Source organism: Schistosoma mansoni, chromosome 5 (genome assembly GCF_000237925.1).
Source record: "Schistosoma mansoni strain Puerto Rico chromosome 5, complete genome".
NCBI classification, from domain to species: Eukaryota; Metazoa; Platyhelminthes; class Trematoda; order Strigeidida; family Schistosomatidae; genus Schistosoma; species Schistosoma mansoni.
In genome coordinates, this window is record NC_031499.1 from 4,001,907 (window position 1) to 4,026,295 (window position 24,389).

General features: G+C 31.1%; 1 protein-coding gene across 1 annotated transcript; it reads left to right on the top strand.

Annotated features, from left to right (window-relative positions):
• Positions 1 to 18,720: 18,720 nt before the first annotated feature.
• Smp_146740 (putative sodium/hydrogen exchanger 2 (nhe2)) lies at positions 18,721 to 22,894 on the top strand (the record flags this gene model as incomplete). The annotated part of the gene is made up of 3 exons (XM_018797677.1): positions 18,721 to 18,994; positions 19,037 to 20,140; positions 22,845 to 22,894. 3 exons carry the CDS (start codon positions 18,721 to 18,723, stop codon positions 22,892 to 22,894), a joined length of 1,428 nt encoding a protein of 475 aa, XP_018652695.1.
• Positions 22,895 to 24,389: the final 1,495 nt, after the last annotated feature.

Here is a 24,389-nt window from a genome sequence, read left to right on the forward strand (position 1 = left end):
TAAGCAACTAAGATGAGAGTTGAGAAACAAATTTTTTTTAATATGATACAAAATATCATGGATTGACTAAGAACCATTGAGTTTATTTAACAAAATCTGAAGGCTATAAAAAAATGGGAGAAAACATAAACGACTTATTGAGGTTTGAGATGATCAGTACTGTTCTGAAATAAGCGGGGGAACAATCAATATTCTTACTGGTATTTAACGTAAATAAACACACCTCGGATATAAAAAAACAATTTTCAGATGGAATCTTGACTAGATTAACACTAATTGAATGATAGTTTGGATAATGAACTGACAATAACTTGGAAGCTGTTGAACATTAAGAGACGCTTAATACGTATTTCATACTAGTTTGGCATTTTGTAAAAATGAACATGACATCTAATTCAAACTACAAGAGCTTGTATCTAGGTTACTCATTAGTGACCACTCGGATTTAGTTTTTATAGTTGAAATTATGAATCAACTGAAGCTGGACCACCATGGAAAATCCGGAAGCACTGTACGACCGTTTGGTTTTATTGTGGGACTCCTCAGTAGTACGCATTCACGATCCCGCCATTCGAGATTCGAACTCAGGACCTATCAGTCTCGCGTGCGAGCGCTTAACCACCAGTTTTTATCTTATATAAAAATCTGAATAAGACTTTTTAAAGGTACTAGGAATAGCTATTTATTAATCATTAGTCTTTAATAATTTCTTAGTTGATTTCAGTTTGCCAAGAAAACCGTGTTCGACAAATCAACTTCACTCCAAAACAAAAATTCAACTGAATTAAAGTGACTTATTAAACTAGGCTTTACTCTGGATCTCAGAAGAGAACTAATTTAACTATTCAAATGATTTGAAATTGATTAATCTTATCTATGAAAACAACACACACTGATTCTCAGTATGAGGTTGTAAAGGTTTCTAAGATTTTTAATTCATGATCTCAATCAAATAACTTAACAATCTCAACAACCTCATACTGATAATTAACATGTGCTGACTTGTGACTAGCTTCTTGAGGGAATTCTCCAAGTTCTAGTGAGAAGACGTAACTAATGGAGCTAATTTGTGTCAAATAGAGACAAGTATCTACCTCAGACAATGGAAGATGGTTACACAATTTTGTGGATTGGTTGAAGTTATACATTAACACCGTTGGATGCTAGCCGGCTCAGTTGTCTAGATTTTAAGCGTTCGCATGCAAGACTCAAGTTCCTGGGTTCCAGACCTTTTGGTGAGAGATCGTGGATGTGTACTGCTGAGGTGCCCTATACTACGGTGAAACGGCCGTCCAATACTTCCAGGTTTTCAATGGTGGTCGAACATCAAACGATTTATGATCTCAATCAAAAAACAAACAAACACTGATTTGTCAAAAAATCATGTTCCTTGCATATTTAATGATAATCAGTTTGTTAAGATTATTTATCCAAAGTTAAAATTTATTCCAAATTATTTTTTGACAGTTAACATAATCTTATGTGTATAATTTTCATTGATGAACATTGACATCAATCTAATTCAATCAAATTGAAATCAAAATTTAAAAAAACTTTTTGTCTTATTCTAGAATTAAACAATTCACCTTAGATACAAGATCTCGTCATAGTGACAATATATTTGAAAATATATAAAGAATAACAAAGTTTATAGAATATATAGAATCTTTGTCATTTACTTCTTATGAATTTTTAATTCTGTTTTGAATATTCATCTACACTTTATTGACTATGATTTATAACCATATAAGTATTTTAAGTAAAGATGGATAGTAGTTAGCTGTGAAATCTAGGACGTACGTTTCGTCCTATTTCGGACTCGTCAGTTCGATGTAGCTGCATCTCAGAGTTGTTCACTCCGAGACTCGAAACCAGTAATTTTTCGTTCCAAACATCATCATGTTATACACTCAACTACTGAGTCCTGATAACCACTTGTTTGTGCAATTGGGTGAAGTTGAAATTCACTTGTTCTTGTTTACTTGAATCTTCCTATTCATGTTTAGAACTGAAATTGATCTGTTTCTTATTAGTATATGTACATCCTGTACGAATTGTCTTGGTGTTGTCTTATTTCTTAAGCATTCTGAGGAAAGATGGAGATTGCCTAGTGTTTCGTTCTATTTGGGACTCATCAGTTGGATGTATCTCCATCTCAAAGTTGATTTTCACTTTGAGACTGGAACTCAGTACATATTAGCATTTGTAAAGTAAAGCTATTTACAGATGAAATAAAAAATTATGAAATAGAATGATGAATTTGTTTTGTTCAGCAAACTTTGGTGATTTTACACTTCTTAAATTAATCAAGAGAACTAGTTCTATGAAATGTACAGAAAGTATCATTTTCAAACATTGGAATTCGACGAGGAAACAACTCTTACCACATTCGTCAATACACATTTCTGAGTAGTGATAAACTAATTTATAAGGTTAACATTTTAAAAATCATTTGAACGTTTCTAGATTCGCTGGTTTAAAACAAGAGTTGCCTACTCATATATAGCTTCCTGTTATCACTCAATTTGACTATCTAACAAAATCCTATTATTAGTGATCCATGTTCAAACTATCTCGTTATGCTTAACTCCTCACAATAACTAAGTAATGAAGAATGAGCTTAATATTTCCACTGACAATAATACAATATAAAATGTGTGGGTTTAAGAAAAATAAGTAAGAGTGTGGTGTGGACTACTTATATCCATATAAGTAGCATATGGTGATGGTCAAACATAGAATGTATTTTGGCAGAAGATCGACAAAGAAAAGAATAGAAATGAAGCGCAATCGGTATGAAAATGCATGAACAGTGAAATCAGAGATGACGGACTGATATTTGCGGAAGGAACAGTTGAGATTAAGACAATTGATTGTTATTTTGCAAAATAACTATTTACTGTATGGTTATCAGAACTTAGTGAGATAGTCTGTAATTTGTGCTTAAATGCATTCAACTATCCTCATCCGTGTTCTTGTTCACTACAAGAGAATTGAGGCGCTATTTAAAATGTTAAAGATATGGATACAAAGAATGATCCTGTTTTCTAAATAATCCTCGTTATGATTTGAAACATAAGGTCTTTATTAAAATCACTCAAGCTTAACCATTTCCATATTTAGTAATACCATTTGGTTACAAACAAATCACAGTTAAGGTGATGATTAAAATCAAAGGGAACTGTTTCGCCCTAGTGTGTAACGTTTCATGGGTGAGTACACATGATCCCTCCAGGAATACGCAAAATTCGAACACGTCAGACGTAAAATATCACTATTGGTATTAATTGATCTTCTCAGAGTATGACGAATTGGTTTATGGTGGTAATACCCAACAGTCGATTCCAACCCAGTGGTTTAATAGTTATTTACTAACCACAATACCAAGACTCTGGGTTTAATCGGTGGTGGGGTTATGAAAGCTCTCTATAGAGTAATCCCATGGTAAGAAGAAACAGTTGTCCAGCGCTCACTGGTTACCAATAGTACTAGAAGTGAAACCAATTTGTAATTAAAGCTAATCTTCCTGGAAACCATCCCATAATATTCCTTGAATGTACTAATCGAATATTCGTAAATAATATCATAATTATACTGTCTCAAATATATTAACCAATTATATCATTAGATACTGTGGCGAATTCAAAAACCCTCAACATTTACACCTAATTATATAGTTACGTAAGTTATGTAATATATCCTTGTGGGCCAAGGTAATTTTACATTGGGTTTCAGGAGAACCAGACACTATACAGACTTTCACGGGACAACCCAAATAGTACAGCTAAATCCTGTTTAACAGGAGAGCCAGACACTGCCCAGGCTTATTTCGAGCATTACAGCTTAATTCCATTAGCAGAAGAGCCAGACGCTGTCCGTCAGAAAATTTTTAGCCCAAAAAGTACGGCTTAATCCTGCTTCACAGGAGAACTAGACACCATATAGGCTTTAACGCTAAAAAATCTAAATAGTACAGCTCAATCCTGTCGCGCCACCATATAAGTAATAAGCACCCTAGTGGACCATTTGCACCATTCATATACACATTCACATCACATGCATAAGCATTCCGACCAATGTTCACGTAAATCAATTATTCACAGCATGAACAGGTTAAAGTTGACCTATTCCCCTTACATGACAGTCAAACTCGTTAATGTTAGCAATGACAACATGCCTTACAAGGTTCCAATAACAATGGCCCTTGAGAACACTGTAAAACATTTACCACTATCAATGAAATCGGTTAAGCAGAAAATCAATTGCCAAATCAAACTTGCCAACATAATACCGAACGAACCACAATATCAATGGCGAACCTCCAATCACAGACATTTTATTAATAATAATAAGCATTAATTAAATATTGAATTTTAATATCATTTTCATTAATTTTTATATAAAAGTGTACATGGTTATTATTTTTTTTTTAAAAATGGTTAATTTATGGTAATTATGTAGATTGATTGAAATTAGATGGTTTCTAACGTGTTTTTTTATTTTTTTTTTATTTTTTTTATTTTTTTTAGTTTATACAATCGTCCTGTCGACATTGTTATTGTTGTTGTTTTTATTTATTTTCTTTTTTCTTTTTTATGCTGAAACAAACAACTTTGAATTTAAATTTGTTATTTTAAACAAAACAACACTTATTTATAACACCTTAATATCAATCGGAGGATCATATAGGAAGAGAAGGAATATATATATAAGAATTGTAAGATTTTTATATTCTTAATCTCTTGATAGAATTGAACATGGACAAATGAAAAATAATGATAGGATCTAAGGTCAATTTGATTTATTATCTATTTAAATACATAAATACTAGTACAAATGGGAACCAGATATATATGCGCCACACAAATCTCATTAGATTTGTTTGAGGGATGGGATACTGCTCAGGTGCCCAAAACCGAAACAGGTGATTTTCTTAGGGGACAACACCCGGAGCCTTTGACCTAAAGATCTGATCCATAAGGCAGTAGAGCATCGTAAGGTGATGCAGTCCATTGGAAGCCGGTGAACAACGATTGATTCCTTTGTTCCTTCAGGATACTGAAGCCCATGTGCACCATTGGTTTGGAATCAGGGTTTTCCAACTCCCCTAGGTAGACTTTCCGTGTCCATCAACCTGGTTACAGCTCCGGACATTCGCTTTTCGTTCTCTCAATTTCGTAAACAACAGTAATGTCACGAGAAGGCAGTGAGTAGGACTTTCGTGGTGGTGGTTGTATTCACGTGGCCATGTGAGAACATTTGAAGAGGGAAAGCGGACTCTGCTCACTCTCAGCCGTACCAGGGCATTTGGGGGCAAAATGGCTCCCACGCCGTGATTTAACTGTATGTCAATCATGTTGGGGTAGAAAAAACACTTAATACTTAGTGATATTGATGTAAACGTATGGTGATATTTTTATGGGTCTATTAGAGTTGAAGATGATGACTTTTGGATTCAACTACAATGGTTTACATTTACTGTGGTCGAGCCGAGTTCCAAAGATACGTATAAAATCATGATGAGCAGAAATAGATGGTGGCCAGTAGTGGTTGGTGACTATCTGGACTCTGTAGCTAAATGGATAAGGTGATGGTGTTCAAAGTGCATAGTATTGGATTTCAGACCTGAAGTGAACATCAACTCAGATGCAGATATATCAAGCTGGTAAGTCTCAAATAGGACGAAACACCCATCCAGGATTCCACTGTTGGCCACTATCCATTTTTGCTTATAATCCTTGTGATTTAAGGCAATATCGAGGTAATGCACACAGTATGCCATATATGTCAATAGGAAACTGATCTATATATATATATATATATATATATATATATATTCAGATTACAAAAATAACGGGTGGATAAACCTAACGTAACGTTAATTTTATCATATGTAATACATTGTCATCCGAATTCTTTTTTTCAACTTGTATTGGTTGTTTGGATTTTCCTATTGACATTAGGGACTGCAATTGATTATTCTATTGCTAGAATATGTGCGAATATGTGTGAATTACCTCGATACTGCCATAAGTCACAAGCATCATGAGTAGTAACTAAGTGTATCACACAATGGCATTCGAAATGCACAATACTGGGTTTGAGTCTCGGAATGAACATTAACTCCAGGATGCAAGTAGATCAAACTGAATAGTTTCATATAGGACGAAAGGCTCATCCCGGATTCCACTGTTAGCCATCATTCATCTTTGTAAATTCATTTATGTACGTATTTTCAACAACAGTTCACATGCATAATTTCGAAACGTTGTAGGTTGATGAGCATTGAAATGAATTTATGTTACATTCTTGTTTGTCATAATAACTAGACAAAGGAGTTTGAAAGAATGATTTATTAGTAAAAGTTGATCCAGTCATTAATATTGATATCGGGTACAATGTCGCATTTACTCACTTGTCTATGGAACATTTTTCTCCTTCATTATTTGAGCAATCGAAAACAAATTTACTCAAGATCAAGTTCCTATAGATTATTATTCAATTCTTTTTATTTACCTAAAGGTGATTATAATCTATGATACTTGTAATAAACTTTTATATGTTAAGTTACTGGTTGTATTTTGTATTAAAATAAATAAGATAACTAACTGATCAATCAATTAGTTACATCATTTATGTTACATTAGGAAGCCAGAAAGCACTGAAGAGCTATTTGTCGTGGTATTTTGTCGTTATGTAACATAAATTGACTGAAAGCGGAACTATACTGGTATTTTCCATGGGGTCAAATACTTTAGGTCCAATCACTGGTAATGTCATTCGGGCAGACTACTGAGGAATACTATACCAGGCAAGAAAAGCTATTTGTCTGTCTCTAGTTGCCATTGGTACATCAAATATGGTTAATCTAATGCAAATATCACTCACAAGTCAAAGTTATGGTGAGTCAGTTTTTTCCTCCATTTGTTTGACAGTATTTCATTATATTTAAAATCTGGGAGTTCCTAGCTTGATTTTGGCGATTATATAGTTAAACGACTTAGAATTTCATAAATATAGTAAGGGAAATGTTTATTTACTGATTTAAAATATTAGAGGTGTTTTCAGTAATTTATTTTCAGTATGCATTACTTATCCAGATAAAATTCGGTTTCTCATAAAAATACAGTTTTCTAGTAAATGACTGCACGAATAAACGGAAATAATGCAGTATTTTATGGTATACACTTTAGACCAATCATACTTGAACTGCCAATGAAAACCAGGAGGCATTGGATAGTTATTCCATCCAATCATGAAACTTCTCCCTAGTATGCATGGGAAACCCACGAGTTGCTGTTGTGTAAACCAATTGAAGTTAGAAGTATAAAAGCTCTGAATAACGTCACACTAATGTAAAGCTTAAGCGTTTATCACAAAAATAGAAAATCTTAAGTTTCATAATAGGTAGAATCACGGATCAACATTTCTCACAGTCCCCAGATTAAGGCAAAACAACTATTCAGTTCTTCCCACTTTCCAATAATTGTCCAACTAAGGTCAGTATTTTCTGATGTGACCCTTAAAATTCAATAATCACTACAAATCTCCCTGTACTGATCATAGTATAGTAGTCAAATAAGTGATTGAATTCAACCTAGCTCTGTATTATGAACATTTGTATGAGATTACTCCACATGGGATCCTGAAGGTCAAAAGAAAAGAGGAAGACCAAAGAATACATTACACTGAGAAATGGAAACAGACACGAGAAGAATGAACTAAAATTGGATAGAACTAGAAAAGAAGGCTTAGGACAGAATAGGTTGGAGAATGCTGGTCGGCAACCTTTGCTCCATTGGGAGTAACAGGCGTAAGTAAGTAAGTAAGTATGAGATTATTCAAATAATTCATTTTGAAGTTCAGTTATCATCATCTTGTTTTAATTTAATAAACTACTGAACTAGAAATCAGAATTATAGTTGATTTCATAAATTCACTTTGTTAATAATACCATTTCAATTATAAATATATATACAATAGAATAGAATACTAGGTCATCCATGACCGGGGAAAAATTAATTTTTCTTGATAAATCAATTTGACTACTAATATATTAATATAAGTAGAAATAATTAATGCATATATATATATCTATACATGTATAATAAATCAAATCAAATCTATTCATAGAATATAAATTTATATAAATGAGGTCATATTTGTCAATTTATAGTCATTCAAGCATTGAGTATCTTATTTATAATTGAAGCCTTCTTTATCTATAAATGTATACGTCTATGTATATGTATCTATGTATCTATGAGAACATGTTCGTTTCTATATATTACTAAGTGAAAAGTTTCTGTCAAAAGAAAAACATAAAGGGGCGAAAGTCATTGGTATATATATATAAATGTCATGAATCAATCTCCATATGATTTACACAAGTATATTGAACACATTGAATATTGTTCCATTGTAAATGTTGTTTAAATGCAAATCAGTAGTGTATATTCGTTTTCGTTTTTTTTTTCAAAATATTTCTATCATGCATATATTTTTGTATAAATTTATCAGTGAAAAATGATGATTTAAAAGAAAGATGCATAATTATTAAGATGGTTACTTCTTGAGAAATGTATATTTTCATTGAACAAGAATATATATATATATATATGTGCTGTATCTATATATACTACTTAAATAAAACAAATACTTGACTTTAAAAATGGTTTAATAAGTTTGTCTAATGAAGAACACATTCACAGTTGTTCTGATGAATAAGTTACATTTTATTCGGTCTGAATCAGTCTTACATGAAGAAAATTTCGTCATAAGCTTAAAAATAGTTTTTTAATAGTTGAATTTATGGCGCAATTTGGTGGATCGGTTGACGGCATACATTAACATAATTGAACCACAGATCAGTGGTCTAGGGATTGATCATTCGCACGTGAAACCGGAAATCCTAAGTTTGAATTTCTTGAGTGTAATCGTGGTTGCTCACTGTTGAGGAGTCTCACGTCAGGACGAAACGGTTTTTCAATGCTTCCAGTTTAAATCGACTCATGAATTCAACTATTAAAATTACTACAATTTCCACAAAACCCCTATCTGATAATAAGATTTTAGTTGATTTTTGTCCGTATTTCAAATAAGGGTTTTAAATAAATATACATTTTTCACATTATCTTGTTATCTATCAAAGCTATGAAGCGATTGCATTGACCATCTCCTAAGCTAAGTGTTACGGATACAAAGAAATTAAAAAATTGTATATCCTTAATATTCCAACATGGAAATATTTTAAATTTGTGCACTATACTACTATATCTTACAACAGTAGATATGAGCACATAGTAATAAATGTTCGATATTTAATGATATTCGAAAGAACTAGATTTGGGACATGATTCTTCAACGGAAAACTAATAAATAATTGTGATCAAAATGAGAATTTGTAGAGAATTTTATAACTGTAACAGTTGAATTCACGAGTAAATCTAAGATAGACTAACACTGAAACATGGAAACACTGGACGACGGTTTCGTACTAGTATCGAAACGCTCAGCAATGCACATCCAAGTTCACACGCCGAAGGGGGTTAAAACCAAGAACTGTCGATTCCCGTGGGAATGCTTGAAATCTAATCCACTGAGACAACCTGCATCCAACGGTATTGATATACAACTTCAATCCATACATGATATTGTGTAACACTTCATCCATTGTCTGAAGTGGATAACTATCTCACAACTCACACAGATTGGACTCCACTGGTCACAGAGTCTAACTAGAACTCCAGAATATCCAACTACAAGCTAGTCACCAACGAGCACATGATGATTATCAGTATGAGGAGTTGTAAATATTGTAGTAATTGTAATAGTTGAATTCATGAATCGATCTATACTAGATCACCATTGAATACGTGGAAGTACCAGACGACCGTTTCATCCATGTAATGGGATGCTCAGTAGTGCTCATTCACAATGAGCCCTATTTTGCATGGTTCATTTCGATATGAGACTTACCTAGCTAACATTGGCTTTCTATTAGTTTGAAGAGGAAATTTTCGACATTAATAATATTCATTGTTTATATACAAATTCATCTGTGTACTGACAATCAATTGATAGAACTGTTATCCACTGTGGTTTAATAATACAATCTTTTTCATAATTATTTACAGGTTAAGTCGGATGTATAAAGTTTGTGTTCATCGAACAGTTTATCAATACTAGTCATTTGATGTTCTATGTCTTTACTAAGTCAGTCAACCATAAACAATATAGGACAGGACAGATCCATGTATCGATTCATATTGCTTAACCACATCGGTACAACAATATTATATTATCAAGGGAAATCCCAGGGTAATAGATACTGTAACAGCATTAGTAGTCATACAGAATAATAAAGATAGACAATATAATCCAAAGAGAAAGAAGGAATTTACCAAATAAAAAGTGTCAGTCTAGTTATTCAATGTCTCCAACCCATTGATTACTATAATGATACAAACCTAAACAAGACTGTCTGAATTTATAAACATAATTTAGATCAACTGATGGCGGATTTTTAATTTTACCGGCTTCAGCTAACTTTCGACATCAGAAGTCATCAGAATTTGAAGAAAACGGTTTTTCGGTGCATGTTATGTATATATTTCAGCCTTCCAAAAAGGAAGTAATTTGATCGAAAAAGTAAAACAAATTATCATTGTTATCTAATTTAAGATTTAGACAAAGATACAAATGTCAATAATAAATCCCTTCCTTTTTGATATACGATGGACTACAGTGTAAAGTCGTGCATGGAGGAAAGCTGACAGATGCATTTCCAGTAGGGACCGGAGACAGACAAGGCTGCCTACTCTCCCCATTCCTCTTCCTTCTAGTGATTGACTGGATTATGAAGACATCGACATCTGAGGGGAAGTACGGAATACAAAGGACATCTCAAAATAATTTAGATGATTTGGACTTCGCAGATGACCTAGCTCTCCTCTTTCATACACACGAACAAATACAGGCAAAGACAAAAAATGTAGAAGTAGCCCCTGCATCAATAGGCCTCAACGTACACAAAGGAAAAAACAAGATTCTCAAATACAACACGGATAACACCGACCCAGTCACACTTGGTGGCGAAACTCTGGAAGAGGTGGAAACATGCACGTACCTGGGAAACATCATTGATAAACAAGGAGGATCGGATACATATGTAAAGGCAAGGACTGGCAAAGCAAGGGCAGCATTTATACAATTGAAGAACATCTGGAACTCCTAACAACTCTCAACTAACTTCAAAGTGAGAATCTTCAATATGAATATCAAGACAGTCCTACTGTATGGAGCTGAAACGTGGGGAACTACTACATCCAACGTCAAGAAGGTACAAGTATTTATAAACTGTTGTTTACGCAAAATACTCAACATCCATTGGCCGGATACTATCAGCAACAGCGTTTTATGGGAGAGGACAAACCAGCTTCCAGCTGAAGAGGAAATTAGGAAAAGACGTTGGAAGTGGATAGGACATACATTAAACAAATCACTTAACTGCATCACGGGGCAATCCCTAACTTCGAATGCTGAAGGGAAGCAGAAAAGCGGAAGGCTAAAAAACACATTACACCGGGAAATAGAAGCAGATATGAAGAGGATAAATAACAACTGGAAAAAACTGGGAAGGATTGCCCAGGACAGAGTTGGATGGATAATGCTGGTGGGCGGCCTACGCTCCTCCACGATAGGTAACAGACATAAATAAGTTATTCTTCATGATATTCCAATGAGTGTAAAATTGTCATTCTAATGTTTTGTGACTTTATGTATAAGTTAATTATTCTGAATACTCTGAAGAGGTGACTTACATTCAGTTACAAAACATCAGAAATAAAATTTTGTCCTTAAGAAAATGCAAAATTAACTTTCTACTCAATGCTCATTTGAAAACTGTAAACTTCAATCTTAGCATTGATACTTATAAACTCATTATTATTGTTCAATTATGAGTGATTTTGAAACATTTCATTCAATAGGCATAATTTGTTACTATGATACTACTGTGGTGTGAGCTGCTTATGTCCACATAAGCAGTAAATTACGATGGTCTGGCATTGAATGTATTTCAGTAGAAGATCGATAAGGAGAGAACAGGAACAGGACGGAATCAGTATGAAAATGTATGAGCAATAATAGTCATAGACGATGGACTAATATTTGATGAATGATCATGAGACAATTGATTGATAGTTTGCAAATTAACTGTTTACTGTATGATTGTCAGATTTTAGTGAGATATTATGTAATTCTGTGCTCAAATACATTCGATTGTCTCTATTCGTGTTCTTGTTTACTATACTATGTCCTAAATTTTTCAGATTATTTTTATTTCTTGAATAATGGTTATATGTTTTATCTCTGACAACAAGATCATTTAGCTTTAATGATGATTACTAATAATATATCATAATAAGCCAAATATTAGATTGTAGTAATGCTTTGAGAAAATCTGAAAACCACAAAGAGTTTTCATGGTAACATAATTTTAAGCCAATCCTAATAAACATTAGGAATAAGTTCAAACAAACGAATTGTAATGAGATTTCATATATAAACATTAATTATTTATCTTTTAAAAAAGTTTATTATGGGAATGTGTCTCATGAGTTGGTTGGCTCAGTCGTGAGGATCTTGTTTTTTTTTTTAAGTTAACGTTCTTAGCATAAACGTTTGACAGAAGCGAGCTATTGAAATTCTTCCATATATGACCAGCAGACTATTCTGTCATGTTTGATTGTAGTAGGTTCCATTTGAATATTGGCTTATATTTGTCAGTAGATTTGTTTTGACTATCTACCCTCCCAGCTGTGAACTGATATTTAGTCATATGATTATACATATTCTTTTTAATCGGTCGATAAACCAAATTGAAATCAATATGACTATTGATTTCTGATTGAACTGATTCAACCATTTAACCCAATAAACACAATTATACTAAAATAATCCTTATAAATTAAGTTTTTTCTACCATTCTTAATATAAAAATCCACGTTTGTCTTGAAAATAGGAGAACTCCACCAAAAATCAAGCAAACATAATAAGGCAACTGAATTTAAAGGGCTCTAGAACTCAACAAGATTCAATACATTCTAACAAAAACGAAAGTATGATCTCTGTAATGCTAAAAGTAAATGACAACACTACAATAGTTCAAGGATTCATTTGTAGACCTTAAAGCGAAATAAAATATTTTAATTTTTAATTATTTATCTAATCTTTTCAGCTTTTATTACCAACTATCCTTGAAATATTTTGGTTTTAATATAGCTTACTCATGAGTAGATAAGTTAGTTATTTGTAAATGAAGGGTATTTTAATCGAAAGAATTATTACGAATGTTTCATGAAAATCTAACACGAACTTTGCTTTTCAGTGTAAACACTCATGGACTAGAAATATATGATATCATCTACAAGTGAATGATCATTGGGTTGTGATCAGTGTCATGTATGTCAGGTCCTTCTTAGCACAGATTGAATCCTATCGATCAAGTAGCAATGTGTTCACCAGTTTAGGTGCCTCAACATAGCTCAGTGGTAACGTCTCTGACTGTGAAGCTCGATGACACGGGATGGAATCCTTCAGGGAGCATGAGTTCCCTTGCTGACGAGTGCCAAGTAGCACGAAACCTAGATCTAGGGTTTCCTATTGACTACCTGCAATCATCATCTTATATGATATCATATTTATCAATAATAACGTGTGAATTGATTTCGCTTTGAATTAACTCATCAACACGTTAATAGTAATCAGCTTGTTAATCGTTCTGTAATTCTTATGTAATAGTATCTTCTAGTCAGTACTAGTTAGTTAAAACCTTCCAAAACTTTGAAGTGATTTCTGAACATATTAGCAAAAAAATTATTAGTGATGGTTGAATTTACATGTAAGTAGGTCAGGTAAATCTATCATTCTGAAATATAGTTGTAGTGCTTACGTTTTTATAAGTAATGTAACTAATATATAGGAACTATGTATAAAAACTTATGATAGGCCTTGTAATAGTTTAGTGAGAACACAAGTAATGAAATAAATTGTTAGACACTGTAAAGAAGATATAATTACAATGACAAATAAGTCGAACGTCATTGGGATCATGAAATACATAATAACAAAGAGCTATTACATACTATATTCTCAAAAAATTTTGGGAAATTGTCGACTACAAAAAAATATTAGAGCAAATAACTGTTTTTAGTAACTTTGTCATCATTCTCTACAATTATAAGTGCATAATTAGTGTATTGAGTTACAATGATCAAAATAAGTCATGCTTATGTGATTCAAACAGTATGATGTGTGAAAAAAGAGGAACTTTTCCATCAGTTTCGGCACAAATACTTCAAAATTGTATCACTTATCAATCAGAAAGATCATTTACAAAGGGTCAAAATGATTTGTTGTAAGATTTCTTGACTTCTTTTGCCAACTTATCTAGTAAATGTTTACATGCAGTCAAAAACAAAGCTTTCTGAGTACTGAATATGTAACTAGCTCTACAGGAACAGTTGAATTGGTATACACACATAAAGTTGCCCATTATCAATAACCTGTCCTTGATTAGTTATGTAAGAACCGGTTAGGTTGTGAAGATCATATGCAACCTAACGATGTTGAATGTTCTTTAAACAGTTATTTTAGGTTTCCCCCTCCTGTGTCCCCTTTAAAATCGTGTTTTAGATAAAGAATTATCTCGCTGAGTGTATATATTAATCTTTTCGGATGTATGTTTTTTTGACTAGATTTTCAGGATAGCCGTGATTTCATAACATATTCTTTAAGTTATTGACTTCATCATCTACAATGTCCTCTGAGCATAAGATTCTGATTACATATCTGTGACACCATATCTGATTATTTTTGTAATGTAGAGGTATAAACTATGAAAATTCGTGTACTGACTCTGAACATATGTTCTGTATAATTGTCAACTACTGAATAGGAAAAAGTAACATCGTGTAATATACAAAAAGATAACCGTTTAGGAAAGAATTGACTATAAAAGACAAGCAGAATTAACATCATGAAAGCTTTCATTATCGAAATATCGACAGATAAAATTGATCTCTAACTTTTATTCAAAGCTGCAACTACTTAATTAAGTGATACCTAGAGACCAGAGGTAAAAATTCCACATTTATCTGAAGTATGATACAATTATTAGGAAAATATATTGAATGTATTTACCAACCATGATTCGTAAGATAACTACAATGTTTCTTTGGTCAATGTACCATCAAAGAATAATTATTCCTAAAATTTATATATAAAAGATATTTATAACAACTAATGATAAACTTTGTAAGAGCTTTTAGTTGTATTGAAACTACAAAGGGGAAGGTAATCATCGGTAATATGATAAAGAAACATCAAAAATTGGAAACCGGAGATCGAAATATTTGTAAAAATTTCAATTATTGAACTGTCAGTAAATTGAAAGTTTACCTTGTTATTCTGGTCTAAACTTTTTTTTAAAGAAAGTATAATCAAACATCAAAACTATCGAATATAAATACATAGTTCATCGGTGAACTTTATCGTAATGTTAGATGATGTTTGTAAAAAACACTTAGGTGTAAATTCTGTATGGTAATGAATAACATTCCTGACATTCAAATGATTAATTAAATGAATTCATAATCTTCGAATTACAAAAAACATCTATGTTTTATGAAGTTAGACATTAACACCATTGGACGCTGGCTAAGTGGTTTAAAGGTTATGCGCTCGCGCGCGTAACTGATAGGTCCTGGGTTGAAATTTCGATAGGCGGGATCGTGGATGCACATTGCTGAGGAGTCCCACAATAGGACAAGTCGGCCGTCCAGTACTTCCAGGTTTTCCATGATGGTCTAAATTCAATCTATTCATGATCTCAACTAGTAGAAGTTAAGTTAGTAGAATAATACAATTTAAAAAAACATGAAGGTTTACCAGTGTTGTTCAATATTGATCAGAGCATAAAATAAAAGTGAAAAATATTTATGTTATTGGTTTTGATTAAATTGTTAAATTTTACAATGTTTAATTGGAGAGTTCATTTTAAAGCTTTATAATCTATGTATCTAAGGTCAAAATGATAGTACATTTGTTGATTTGTTCGGTATGATATTTGGTACTCAATTATTTTCCAAATGGTTTTAGAAAAAATTTGCTTTTGAGAGTTAGGCAAAATATCTCCAGGTACCTCTGTGGTGTGGGTTACTTATATCCACATAAGTAGTATATGGCAATGGTCAGACATAGAATGTATTTTGGAAGCAGATCGATAAGGAAAGAACAGAAACGAGGCGCAATCGGTATGAAAATGCATGAACAATGAAATCAGAGAAGATGAACGGATATCTGCAAAAGAAACAGTTAAGATTGAAGCAACCGATTGTTATTTTACAAATTAACTGCTTACTGTATGGTTATCAGATTTCAGTGAGACAGTCTGTAATTTATGCTTAATTACATTCGATTATTCACACTAGTGCTCTCATTCACTACACTACTACTATAGTACACTACTACTTATTAGCACTGACCATTTTAATACGAGCGTAGGTATGTGTACACTTCTTATCCTATTTATTACATGTCTGTCATTTACTTTTGTCTGACTATAAATATTGATTAACTCTTGGTTAAGGTGTGCTGGCTTACTCGCCATCTCCAATGCGTGTTATTTTCACTTCACTCGCTGATATTTGCTCATGTGCTTATAGCTTTCTGGTCTGCGTTATTCGACAATAAACTGTATCTGATTTTATGCACCGTTAAGATTTGTATTATAACGGTTATCTAGGTGAACGATTAGCGAAGCACGGCACTACAGTTTCAATAAAAACTCAATCATGTAATAAATGCATGAAAAAGCTAGAAAAAAAGGTTTAAGATACAATAAAGGAATGTTTATCACCAAGGGGAAGAAAGATTAATAGCCATCTTCTTTTGAGCATATTTATCAAGGTTTTGACGCCTGATAGCTAACCTCAGAAGACTGGAGTTTTGCTGTTTATTATTCACCTTGAACAATTGCAAGGTATCGATCTAGTGAGAAATGTATTCAATGCGTTATATGTAATATGAATAATACAATGTACATTGATTGATCTATTGTTTATATTCAAATTAGGTTGAAGCAGTTACGTATCATGAAAAACAATACTTTCTCAATTTTCAACGTTAAATTTACCAGTCAATCTAAGATAGACCGCCATTTTGTCTTAGTATGAGACTCCTCGACAGAGCTCATCCACGAACATGTGCTCATTAGTGATGAGCTTCATGATGGATTTTCTGGAGCTCTAAGGAAAAACCGTGATCACTTAAACCCAATCTGTGCAGGGGGGAAACACTCGTCCACCTTTAGACAATGGATTGATTGAAGTTTAACATCAACACCGTTAGATGCCATCCAGCTCAGTTATCTAGATTTTATTCGTTTGCACAGAGACTGTAGATCCTGGGTTGTAGTCATTTTGTTGTAGGTTCGTGAATGCGCCCTGCTGAGTTCCACGTTTCAAATGGTAGTCTAGTTTATACTGACTCATGAATTCAATGGTGAATACAGTACCATAACCACAAATTCCCGAAACTTTCTTAATTTTTAAAAAAAATTTTCATCAAGTCATAAACAAGTAAACAATATAATTAAACAAAATATAAATATTAGAAAACTAATTAACCATTCTATGATAAAAGAACATTTGATAATCTAACTTTTAATTATAACAATTCAGATTAAAACTTTACGCTAAAACAGAAAATAAACTGATAAATTTTCAGAAGAGGTTTTGTTGGGATTTTAGTAATTTTATAGAGTTGAGATCATGAGTCAATTAAAGCCAGACCACCATGAAAAACCTGGAAGCACTGGACGGCCGTTTCGTCCTATTATGATACTCCTCAGTAGTGCGCATCCACGATCCCGCACTCGTGAGATTCGAACCCAGGACCTACCAGTCTCGAGCCAGAGCCCTTAACCGATAGACCACTGAGCTGGTATCCGAAATTAATATCACCTAGTAACATTATTTTACAATTGTGCCTAACTACAATTAATTATAAATAATTGAGTATCAATTCATATTGATATTGGGTATTAATGATGAACAATTAAGTACCCATCCATACTGATATTAGATATTGACATATTTAGTTTTTTTTCTTTTTTTCCATTTTTTTCATTTTGTATGATTTTATAAAAAATGTTTTACAAATTATAATTGTAAATAATTAAAAAAAAATAAATATACATTGAATAACGTTTTTGAAAAACCAAAAAAAAATTGTCACTATGATTACGTAACAGAAATTTGATGAAATTAAATACAACTAAGGACATCATGTGGTTACTATCAGTAAAATAAAAATATAAAAATATTAAATAATATAATTTATTGCCTAAATTGACATATATATTTGTAATTAAAACAAAGTTCTATTTGAATGAATGTTCAATGTATTTGAATTAGTTTGATAAAGATTGATAGATATATAATGAACAAATAACAATTGAATATACTCAAAAATACTACGATCCAATTATGATGAATACATAACCATCATTGAATGGGTATATATATATATATATATAGATGGTTAGATAGATCTATATGTAAATTAAATGATCACTTACCATTTATAACAGTTAATATTAGTTCGAATAATCAAAAAAAAGAAGAGAAAAGTAAACAACAAATATTTTGATCCATTATGATCCTATTGATCAATATATGTAGATCCATTATGAATGATCATTTATCTATATCTATGATCTATTTATTATTATTATTCAATTTTATTAATGATGTGAATGGATCATCAAATCATGAAGAGATTGCTGTAGTTAAATGGAAATTTAATGATTATGAAGTACATATTACTGTTATGCTATTTTTATTATCAGTAGTATTTATTAAAATAGCCTATCATCATATACCATATATATCATCCTATATACCAGAATCATTTATATTAATCATTATTGGTATTATATTTGGTGCTATAATACGTTATGGTATTGATCAAGGTTCAATTAAAATTCTATCATGGAAATTTACACCAGAAATATTTTTTAATTATTTATTACCTCCTATTATATTAGAATCAGCTTATAGTTTATATAATAGAACATTTAGTGAATATCTTGGTACTGTATTAATATTTGCTGTATTAGGTACAATATTTAATTTTTTATTAATTGGTTTTATTATGTATGGTTTATATATAAGTGGTGCATTAGGTTATCCACAAATTACTGTTGATTTAAGTAGTTTCTTATTATTTAGTTCATTAATTGTTGCTATAGATCCAGTTGCTGTATTAGCTATCTTTCAAGATATTGGATTAGAATTAAATTTATATTATATTGTATTTGGTGAATCATTATTAAATGATGCAATTACTGTTGTATTATATGAAATAATGATTGCATTTACTGGGAAAGATAATATAACTGGTACACAAATTGGGATTGGGATTGCATCATTTTTTACAGTTAGTTTTGGTGGTTTATTTATTGGTGTTCTATTTGGTATTCTAACATGTTTAATTACAAGAATACGTAGTCATCTAGCTGTATTTACAATATTATTATTATCCTATTTTTCTTATATTATGGCTAATTGTGTTGGTTGGTCTGGTATTATTTCAATGATTGGTTGTGGTCTTATACAAACTGCCTATGCATTTCATAATGTTGATTCACAAACACGTATTACAGTACATAATTTTATAAGAGTTATATCAGAAATTAGTGAATCTGTTATATTTTTATTCTTAGGTATTGCTGTTATTGGTGAAACATTAAAATGGCATACTGGTTATATATTATGGTCATTATTAATCTGTTTAATAACACGTTTTATTATTGTTCTTATTATGACATCTATTGTTAATCTTATTAATATAGATGATATCAAAGTTACATTTAAAGAACAAATTATATTAATTTATGGAGGGTTACGTGGGGCTGTTGCATTTTCATTAGCTATATTAATACCATCTGATATTTTAGGTAGTAATGGTGAAGAAAATCAAAGTCTCATAGTTACTACAACATTATTTATTATTATATTTACTGTTGGATTTATGGGTATAACAATGAAACCATTAGTGAAATTATTAAAAATACGTATGGAAAATAAAAAAATTTTAAGTTTATTTCAATCATTAAATAATAATATATTAGATGAATTATTAGCTGCTATGGAGATTATCATCAATTGTAAACGACGTAATGTATTAAGAGATTTTTTTAAAAATATTGATGAAAAATATATAAGAAAATTATTACAAAATAAACCAGAATATTATAATGAAAAATTATTTAAAATTTATGAAAAAATTTCATTACGTTTACATTATGCTGCTATACGTCCTAATCAATCAAAATGTTTATTAACTGATTTACCTGATACAATTACATATAAATATCTTACTAATCAATTATCAATCAATAATAATAATATTATTAATATTAATAATAATACTAATAATAGTAATAATAATAATAATAATAATAGGGGTAGTGATTATTCAATTACTGATATAATCAATACTTATCCAAATGATTTTATTGATGAAAATGATGACAATAATATTGATAATAATAATGAAAAATCAAAAGAAAAATTTAAAAAAATTAAATGTTTATTTAAACGTAAAAAATTTTCTATTATTGATCAACAACATATAGAAGATGGTAATTTAATCAATCAATCAATCAATAATAATAGTAATAATAGTAATAATAATAATACTATTAATAATAATAATGATAGTAATAATGATAATAATAATAATAATAATGGTAATAATGATAATAATCAACAAATGATTATATCAAGAAAATCTAAACGTAATCCAATATTACCAAATATAACAGAACAACAAACTGAATTTAATAATCAATTTATAAATATTTTATTAGAACGTAATCGTGAATTAATGTTAAAATTAAAAAAACAATCAAAATCAAAATTATTTGAAATTGATTTACCTGTTGCATCATCATCATCCTCAGCAGGAGCAGCAGTAACAGGAGGAACAACAATAGTATCATCATCTTCAATGCTATCTAAATTATCAGATATACAAATAAATAAGAATATATTATCAAGTAATATAAATAATACTAAAAATGATAAACAACAAATGAAACAATCACAATATATTACACAATCTATTATACAAGATAAACGTCATAAAAAATCATTTTAATTAGCTTTTTTTTGGGGGGGGGCGGTTGAATAAATTCTCTTATATTACTGATCACATACATTGATAATGTTTTTTTTTGTATTTATACAGATATACTATTTTCTTAGTTAAATTTTGTTTTCCAGAAATCATTTTAATAATTCATTTAACCTATGAAGATTTTATAATTTTGATTTGTTTTTTTTCAAAGTAACATTTTATATCTGAGGTTGTTTAACAATTGAATGAGAAATCCTTATAATCCCTTACTGATAATTACCATTTGTTCATTGGTGACTAGCTTTGAGAAACAATTCTCTGAATTCTAGGAGAAGCTGTGACTATTGGCGTTAATTCATGTGGGGTGTGGGACAGTTAGTCACCTCAGATAATGGATGAAATGTTGCTCAAGTTAGACATTCATACTGTTGGATGGTGATTTAGTGATTTAAGGTTTGGGTTCGAGTCCCTCTTCCAACAAACCCTCATCACTACCCTAGTCTTGATTGTGAATAGTGTATTTCGACACAGCTAACAAGCAATCTATCACTACCGGACATGAAATCTCACTTCATCGTCATGGTTCATCTGGAAGTCAGTCAGCTGTGAGCAGATGATTGTCGTTTAATTAGCTAATCTACAGAGATAAACACAAATGGAACTTAGTTTCCCTATGATACACGACTGATATTGAAAATTTGGATAATTGAATTACATTTGATTGATCTGATGGCACCTAGTTCAAAAAAGGACATGAACAACCTGTTCTCTGTAGCGTTTTGACTACAGGTCTCCAACTAGAGTGAAATATGTCCCATTTACCATCTGTTCCTTTGCCTTCGGAAAAAAACAAAAATTGATCGATTCATGATTTCAATCAAAAAACTCAACAACCTCCACAACACCATACTAAAGAATTATTAAACATAAATGTTTTCTAGCAAACTGTTAAATAGAAAGGTTTTAAAGATAATTTCCAATTCATTTGGTAATGTATAGTTCACTTTTGAAAATAACCGTGTTCAGTTATGCAATTAAGTTAAATAACTCTTATAAATTTTATTGATAATGAAATCCATTGGAAATCATATTTAAGTAGTTTGAACTATTCTTTAGAAAATTTTACACAATCCTATAATATTACATTAGAATTGTAGTGAACAAGAACACAAATAAGAACAACCAAATATATTGCAATATAAACTTACAGAATCTCTGAGTTCAATCTAAGAACCATACAATAAATATTTCATTTGCAAAACCTCAATCAATTGTGTCAGATTTGATTATTTCTTTCGTTTCCATATCAATTAATCTCTGTTCATATTCTTCTCTCTTTGATCTTTTTAACCTACTGATGTCAGCTATCCCACTTTCAATTCATGATATATACTACTTATATCTGTCAACATCAGTAGCACATATCATAATTATAATAATTATTTAAAAAAAAATTTTAATGATATGTAAATACCAATGACAATTATTGTCAGTTTAGTTACAGAATATGAATAAAGGCTAGTTTTCCATTAGAAAAAAGAGTATCACTTTTCTTTTCTCTTTTTCTTTTCTTTTAATTAAATGATTATTCATTATCAATTGAAATTATTGAGTTTCTTTTTTTTTCAAAAAAAAAGAAAAAAAGAAAGAGAAAAATGATGAAGATGATGGTTGTCAAGTTGAATGACAATTTGTCATAGAATAATGAAAAATTTTCTTTTGTATAACCGTTTTCTAAATTTATATAATTAAATAAATTTCCATATTTATTTAAACAATAATAATGAATTGAATATAGAATAATAATCTTGGATTCATTCCATAATGATAAATTTAAATTTTTGGTCAGAAGGGGTTTTGTAGAGAATTTAGTATTTTCGTGGTTGAAACCATGAGTCAATTGAAGCTAGACCACCATCGAAAACCTGGAAGCACTCGACGGCCGTTTCGTGAACGGTCGCTCAAAATCGCGGATTGTTTGAGGTTAGACAATAACAGCGTTAGATGCCGACTCAGTGCTCTATCGATTAAGCGCTCTAGCGCGAGAATGGTAGGTCCTTGATTTAAATCTCGTGAGTGTGGGGTCGTGGGTGCGCACTGCTAAGGAGTCCCACAATGGGACGAAACAGCCGTCCAGTGCTTCCAAATTTAAATTTATTGTTATGTAATAAAAAAATTCAATTTATTATTACTATTAGTGGTTTTATTCACTATTTTAAGTTTGGTACAATTAAAAATTCTCAGAACAAAGTACTTCATGGTTACCATTCCTTATTTCTTGATCGATATTGATGATAAGTATTGATATTGATGATAAGTATTGAGTGATTGCCAGTTAGATGTTAGCAGTCCAGGAATCGATATCTGAATAATGTATATTCATTTCAAAGCATATTACCAGCCATCATGATGTCTTCGATTGCAAATTTTTGTAACTTGTACAGCGAAAGGTCGAAAAAATTTTCACGAATACTCTTCAATAAGTTATGCAACTAATTGACATGATGATATGTTAGAACAAACAAAGAAACATATAGATGGAATGAACAGATAGCCCAGACATTCAACAAGGTCACCAATTCGTTTAAAATTACCATACATCAATTTGAGATTGTCAATATTGTGGAATGAAAATGTTCATGTTGATTATGTGTAATATCAAGTAACAGTTTACAAGTAAATTACAATTACCATCAGATTAAAAGTCAGAATAGATTTAGGTAATATATAGTAAGAGAACTAATAAATACAAATTAAATCAAATGCTTGATCTAAGATTAAGTAATCATATCTATATATTGGTATGGATGAACAAAGAAATGATAGAATAGGTTGAGCATTTTAAGATTGATTATAACAGTGATAATAATGGTAATAAACATAGGTATGCAAGTAATAATTTAATAACCATAATAATAAGGTAAGTTTAAGTTACGAAGACACACAGAAAGTGTCGTGTCTTATAATTAGGATTCAGTATGGTCTACGATGCTATAGGTTTAGGAATGAAAATGATTGAGCTGCTCTAATATGATCGGTTCTCTTCGGAGCTGACAACAGTCGATTATATTCAACAAATCAAACCCCGACGGCTAAGACGGGAAGAAAACGGAATCGCAGATAACTTGATATATGTGGTAGAACAAGCAACTCAAATAAAAATTTGTACGAAATTTCTTATT